The sequence below is a fragment of the Piliocolobus tephrosceles genome, chromosome 11 (assembly GCF_002776525.5).
Source record: "Piliocolobus tephrosceles isolate RC106 chromosome 11, ASM277652v3, whole genome shotgun sequence".
Classification (NCBI taxonomy): Eukaryota; Metazoa; Chordata; class Mammalia; order Primates; family Cercopithecidae; genus Piliocolobus; species Piliocolobus tephrosceles.
The window spans coordinates 120286755-120294051 of record NC_045444.1 but is presented as its reverse complement, the minus strand read 5'-3'; the positions used below and the strand labels follow the sequence as shown (position 1 = coordinate 120294051).

The 7297-nt window shown below is 47.1% G+C and overlaps 1 protein-coding gene across 3 annotated transcripts in view; it reads right to left on the bottom strand.

Annotated features, from left to right (window-relative positions):
* TRPM8 (transient receptor potential cation channel subfamily M member 8) overlaps nucleotides 1-7297 on the bottom strand; it is a 99637-nt gene that overhangs the window by 47852 nt on the left and 44488 nt on the right. For all 3 annotated transcript variants that reach the window (XM_023228731.1, XM_023228730.2, XM_023228732.1), the window contains 3 exons: nucleotides 6086-6181; nucleotides 4725-4854; nucleotides 2718-2863 (listed from right to left, as the gene is read on the bottom strand). In XM_023228731.1, coding sequence (XP_023084499.1) covers nucleotides 2718-2863; nucleotides 4725-4854; nucleotides 6086-6181 — 372 coding nt within the window. The remainder of the gene's footprint in view (nucleotides 1-2717; nucleotides 2864-4724; nucleotides 4855-6085; nucleotides 6182-7297) is intronic.

Below are 7297 nucleotides of genomic sequence, written 5' to 3'. Positions count from 1 at the left end.
ACGGAGTTTCACTCTTGTTGCCCAGGCTGGAGTGCAATGGCGCAATCTTGGCTCACCGCAACCTTCGCCTCCCGGGTTCAAGTGATTCTCCTGCCTCAGCCTCCTGAGTAGTTGGGATTACAGGTGTGCGCCACCAGGCGCAGCTATTTTGTTTGTTTGTTTGTTTGTATTTTTAGTAGAGATGGTGTTTTTCCATGTTGGTCAGGCTGGTCGCGAACTCCCAACCTCAGGTGATCCACCCGCCTCGGTCTCCCAAAGTGCTGGGATTACAGGCATGAGCCACCACGCCTGGCCAAACTTGGTTTTATTTTAACTCTTTTTGTGAGTTGGATTAGGTGCGCTTTAAAGTAATAGTTGTGTACGTTCAAATTCAATAAACCTAGGAAATTTTTTGTCCAACTCACATTTTTATTACATAAGTTTAAACAAGTATCTTTCTGGCTCCTTTATCTTTAATGATCACAAATTCACAGGCACAGCCAGTACTACCAGCAGAGTCCCCAAGGATTCATTTCTGGAGAAAGACAGGTGATGCTTTTGTCAGGAAACTAAAAGGAAGTTCGGAAGGGGGAGACTGTTGGTGTCTTGACGTCAATTCAGGCTGAAATGCATGAAAAAGCTCTCCCCAGACTGAATCAACCCTTGACGTTGGGATAGAAGGAACTTCCACAAGGTGGAAGTTAGAAAACTCACCGTAGCTCCGAGAGTTAGCAGGGAGCATAGACTCGACCACATCAAAGGATCCACATCTCTCAAAAAATAGCCCATCAAGCAGAAGGAGGTTGGTGTGTCTCAGGAGCAGAGGAAGAGGGAAACTCAGGGCCTTCTCAGTGTGGGCTTGGAGGGCTGGGACTGACATGCACCCCTGCAGCCCTGGGCACCTGCCCGGCCCCTTGGAGGAGGATGGCTGCTTCTGAGGGCCCCTGCCTGGGGATGCTCCAGCCAGGTGCGTGCTTGACCCGTGAGGACTAGTGTCCTCGAACAAGGTGTCAGCTTTCAACAAACAACCAATTGCAGTTGGTGGGTAAATGGCTGGCTGCTTTGCACTGGGCCGGGTGACAATGAAGCAGGTTCTACAGTTTCCCAGAGGTTCCCAGCAGGCCGAGCCCCAGTGCCCACAGTGGCAACCTCCTCATCAGCACATCACGTCTGTCCCTGTCCCTTCCCTGCCTCGCTGGCGCCTCCCGTGCTTCCCAGGTTCACCTCCAGAATAAACTCCCTGCATTGAAATCTTCACTTTGGGGTTTGTTTCTTGGGAGGGTGTGCGGGGGTCGTGGGCAAGGAAGACAGATAGTGCTTAGTCTTCCTCACTCTCCTATTCTGCTGGGGCGATGCAGACGCCAGGCCATCACTGAGTGTCACTGTCAGGCCCCAGTCACAGAAATTACAGCATTGGGTTGGGTTCCATGGTCACTGGCAGCATTCTGATGCCACACAGCACCTTGACTATTGAAAGGGAACTCCCTGGCCGGGCCCACAGGTGATCCTGTGGCCTGATAGTAAGATTTTCAGTGAAATGAATGACCTGGCATCTGATTGAAACCTCAGGATCTGTGAACCTGGGCGGGAGTAAAAGCCAGCCTCCCCAGGGCCCCAGGTTCTGGGACATACGCAAGATGGGGTTTGGGGCCCAGGAAGCCATAAGCAGAGTGTGGCCCACCTGGGAAGATAGCCCAGCCTCCCAGGCACACCCCGACTCCAGCACCAGCCTTACTTCTACCTACTACACTGCAGCAGAGGCTAAAACTGAGCAATAGTAAGACCCTCCCTGTGTGCTCCTTGTCATGGATCAATGCTCTCATTTAACCTAGCTTAGGTGCAGTAGTAAGTGGGTTTTGTTCATAAACACTTGTCTGTGTGATATCATGGAAAGTCCATGACATGAAAGTTGCAGGCAATCAACATGAGAGCCAATCCCACTGCTGCTACTTCCCAGCAGTGCAAGCTGGAAGGACATTCCAGAACCTCTCTGAGCTCCTGCATCCTCCTCAGTGAAATGGGAAGGCACCCATCCCCACAGGTGCTGTGAAGATGGAACGTGGCCTTGTGTATAACAGCTGTGGCTGACAAGCGTTGGTCCCGCCATCTCTTCCCTTCCCCCTCCCCTTCTCACACCCACATTTCTGCAACTGGAACTGTGGATGAAAAGCTCCCCTCTGCAGCCTGAGACACCAGGTGCAGACTACGATTCATTCACTTCAGTGCAGAAAACCTCAAGACTGCTTTTACCCATTTCACAATAGTTTCTCTACCGCTATCACTACTAATAATAACTGCAGAAGCAATAGCTAAATAAAGGACCAACGCCTTTCACATATTATCTCCTTAAATCCTCACAATAACCCTTAATCTGCTACTCTCACCATTTTGCAGACGAAGAAACTAAGACTCAGAGAGCTCATGTGACTTGGCCCATCATCACACACCCCATTGGGGTACAGCGGATGCAGACCCAAGCAGTGGGATCCAGAGACACAGCTCATAATTGCAATGCTGTGTTGTTTGCTTAGTGGAAACTCAAAGAATATTCTTTGTCCTTCACCATCTCTTAAAGCATGGATTTCAACCAATGCCTATACTCTGCCATCTCCCACATCATCACCAAACCACTCCTTCTATGGTTTTTATATTGGAGAATAAGGTTTAATATTTTTTAATGCCACTAATAGCATCTGAGATAAAAGCCCCACGTGGTCTGGAGGCTGAGCACGGTTTACCTGGACCCCAGGCTGGGCGATGAAATGCTGGTCTGTGGCCTCCACTGCCAGCTCCAGACAGTTGCTTCCACCCCAGGCTTCACAGGAATAGACCAGCAGCTGTTCTGCCAAGTCTTCATCACTGCTGTAACACTCAGTGAACAGCTCTACAGCGACATCAGCACAGAGAGAAGCTGGTGTCAGAGCCGCACATGACCGAAACTGTGCTGCTTCCACCCCCAGCCAACTCCTGAATCCAAGAATAGCCTGGGTGTGAGTCCATTCTTATAAAAGGCATAGAAAATGCCATCACAACACAATTCGCTACTGAATAGCAGGATTTTCTAAAGGCACAAAAAACCCAGCAGAGCTCCTGATGGCAGCAGGTGGCAATACCTGCTCACTGGATTGAGCTGCATTGCACACAGGGAGTCCCTCTCTTTGGTGGGCTTCCATCTGGGCTCAGGCAGAAGAGCCTCAGCCACTGAGAAGGGATCTAGACCGTCTGCACCTCCCCTCCTTCCATCCCCCCGTAATCAGGGCAGCCCTTCTTCCATCTCATCTGAACTCTACGTCTTCTTGGCAAGGTTGTTTGGCAGATAAGGCACAGAGAGAAAAAAGGCTAGGTGCAGTGGCTCACACCTGTAATCTCAGCACTTTGGGAGGCCAAGGCGTGCGGATCACCTGAGGTCAGGAGTTCGAGACTAGCCTGCCCAACATGGCAAATCCCCGTCTTTACTAAAAGTACAAAGAATTAGCTGGGCAAGGTGGCGGGCGCCTGTAATCCCAGCTAGTCAGGAGGCTAAAGCAGGAGAATTGCTTGAACCTGTGAGGCAGAGCTTGCAGTGAGCCGAGATCATGCCACTGCACTCCAGCCTGGGCAACAAGAGTGAAACTCTGTCTCAATAACAACAACAACAACAAAAACCACTGACCTACTGCATTAGTGTGTGCTTACATTTCATGATCTAATGACAAAGAAATTGCAGTGTAGATCCTGAGAGGAAATTTTTTAAAAGTAAAAATATTAGAAGCCATTGCCTAATTGAGGTCATCCAGAAATGAACTGCTTTGAAATTTTAATAAATTAAAAGAAATAATTAGACATCTTCTTTCCAACACGGACAAGCTAAACTCATGAGCATGTATGTTTACATTTGATAAGACACTAGACAAACCTGGATGCAAATACCACGTTGCAAACTTAAAACTGTCAAGTGGAAATGGAAAAAACTGAGCAGTCCTGAAATTCTCATTTAAAATGATGTTTAGAGGCAGTCGGTTCCGGATTTCTCACATTCCTGAATGATGGAGGCCTCTGTGCAAAGGGCTCTGACAAGCTTTGTTCGAGGACTGAATAGCAAACAGCAGTCAGGCGTCTTGAGACATGCAAGGAGAGTAATGCTTAGTGGAGTATCATCCACTCCAGGCAATAAGTAATCTCAGTTGCAGCCCTGATAGAAGCTCCGTGTCCCCTAACCTCAGGGAGCTCCAGCGCAACCATTATTAGAGTCACCCCTTGGGAACCGAGGCAAGGGGAAGCAACCCAAGATGCTACTCAGGCTGCTGCTTTTGCTACGAGTGACAAACCATGAGTGTCGCAGGCCCAGGGGCTGGGTCCTCTGGCAGTGTGTGCATATGAAACTGGCAGGCTAATTGGTTAGTGTGCAAGTCAGGTAAAATCTCAGCCCTGTCACAGTGTTGTAATGGCATCCAGAACCTGCCCCCCAACCCCCCCAAAAATACTCCAATGCTCCCTGAGTTGCTTAGAACTGGGCCTGGGTATGGCCCTGGGTGGCCGTGGGATCAGGGAGCCCAAGATTTCCCACGTTCATTCTTGGAAAATTCCGTATGTGCCAGGACCAAGGAACTTGTGGCATCCAGACCTTGTGGTCTGCAGCCCTCAATCAGGCTGGGGAGCTTGGATATACCATGGACCTCCACCACCTGGCCTGTGAGTGTCACTGGCAAGGTCTATGCTGCATGGCAGATCTGCACCCACTGCGGCCTCCCACACTGTGGACTCACCGACAGCTCGGGTCTCGTACTCATTAGCCAGCTCCTCGGACTCCCCAGCAGCATTGATGTCGTTCTTCACTTTGGCCAGGGTCTTCAGAAGCTTGCTGGCTCCCAAGGCTGCCAGAGTGCAGCCCCTGGTCTTTTTAGGGCAGTGGAGAATTTTAAGGTTAATTCTCTTTTTTTTTTTTTTTTGAGATGGAGTCTCACTCTTCCGCCCAGGCTGGAGTGCTGTGGTGCAATCTTGGCTCACTGCAACCTCCGCCTTCCGGGTTCAAGTGATTCTCCTGCTTCAGCCTCCTGAGTAGTTGGGATTACAGGAGCCCACCACCACACCCGGCTAATTTTTATATTTTTGGTAAAGACACGGTTTTGCCATGTTGGTCAGGCTGGTCTCGAACTTCTGACCTCAGGTGATCCACTAGCCTTGGTCTCCCAGAGTGCTGAGATTACAGGTGTGCGTCACCTCGCCCAGCCTAAGGTTAATTCTTAATCCCCTGAAGTGGTCAAGTTAACGTTAATGTCCAACAAGAATGTATTCATGGCAAAAGCAGGAAATAGTAGAATCAATTTGATGGAAGGGGTTAGAGAATGTGGTTGACATGTGCAAATGGAAATTGCTCTGGGGTCAGGGAGCCCTAAACTCTCCCTAGGAACTAGTCATAATGATTCAAAGTAAAATTTTTAATGAACACAAAATAACTTGGAACCTGAATATGTTCACAGTCTTGAACATAGAATTAGCATATAAAAATATTAAGAATAACGCCATGAGAAACTCACAGTAAGACCATGATAGTGGGAGGTCTAATTCACTCTCATACTGGAATAGTTCAAAAGTTGAGTGGGTCCTGGGCAAGAACACAGAGGACCTGAACAACGTAACTTTAAGACTGAGTATGGAATTCAATATTCAATAGCTAAGCTTATCTCTCAAAATAAAGAAAGTAATGTGAGTGTCCATAAACCATTTACAAAAGTTCTTACATGCTAAATCACTAGGAAAATTCTCAACAAACTTTCCAAAGCAGAATTTTTCACAGGGCCTACCTCCTGTCCATAATGCAATAAAGCTGGAAATTAATTTTGAAAATCAAATGCGAATACCTCATCCACGTGGAAAACAATCACACACCCACACACACCTGAGAAGCAGGTGCCTACTGGACTGCCCCCCAAGCCCGACTACTTTCCAGGGACTGTCCCTCCCAAGCATTCCTTCACCAACATGGAACAGAGGCCATGTTCATCTGACCTCAGACATCCCATTTCACTGATGATGTTTTATATTAGCATGTGAATTTTGAGAGGATCAGAACTGTTAAAACAAAGCATACATTTGGTGTAAATCTGTTGTGGGCTTGGGCACTTACCTGCTCCCAGATGACTTTGGAGAGTTCCTTCTTGTTCTGAAGAATGGCCCAGATGAAGAGAGCTTGCAGGGGGTGCCGAGTAATAGGAGACACGTCCTGGGGGGTTAGAGCATGTGGTTAGTATGTGCAAATGGAAACTGTTCTGGGATCAGGAAGCCCTAGAAGAGTAGGCCACATTTGGAGGGCTCTGTGGCTTTGTGCATGACTCCATTCTCACAGTACAGTGACGTGATTTTCATCTCTGCAACTCACTGGGTGGTCTAATTTTGACACCAAATCTTTTATCTGTCATAAAAGACAAAGTACAACTAGATGAAAAGGTATAAAGGGTGAAAAAAGCCTTGAAAGCAATTTGAAAACGGAATGACTCCTGACAGACTGAGAGAAAGCAATTCCTTCTCATCATGTAACTCTGTTTCTCTTCTAGAAAAAAAATTATTCAAACTAGATTCCAACTTTCCTATGGCTTAAGTTCAATTATCCCAACATAAAACTGTGGCTTATTTCTTTGGACAGTTATTCAAAGATTCGATGCCTAACCTATCACTTAGAATCCCAGCTCCTATTCAGCATTCTGTACCTTTAAGGGAAACTTTTCAGATAGAAAAACAACTAAATGCATATATGTAATATATTCCTTTTCAACTTCTTTACAGGTTTTACTAACATATAAAATGCATGAGGCATATCATGCATATTGCAGAGAAATTTAACATGAATATAGTCTAACAGAAGCTCTTTAAACATTTCCAATTCCTGCAAACCCCTAGTGCATTTAGATTTTTGCAACACACATACACACACTCTAAAACTTCCATAATTACAAATTACCTAGTTTGGGTTTCCCCAGAAAAAATCTGAGAGAAGGATTTGAGGCAAGTAGTTTATTTTGGACGTGATCTCAAAGAAACCAGTGGAGACCTGAGGAAATGATATCAGGAAAAAAAGGGAACCCAATAAAAGGTGCATTATCAAGCCAATTATCTTGGTGGATAACTAGAGATTAGCCCCACTAGCCAACTCTAGGAGCCAGAGTAGGGCACAAACCTTCAAGTCATCTCCTTCAAGTCATCTCCTTCAAGTCATCTCCTTCAAGTGGGGGTATTTATACACTGCTGGGCTCGGATCAGGACAAGCATTCAGCAAAGAGTTACAGGTGCTGGCAATTGGGAACTGGGCCAGGTGCCGGCAATTGGGAACTGGGCCAGGTGC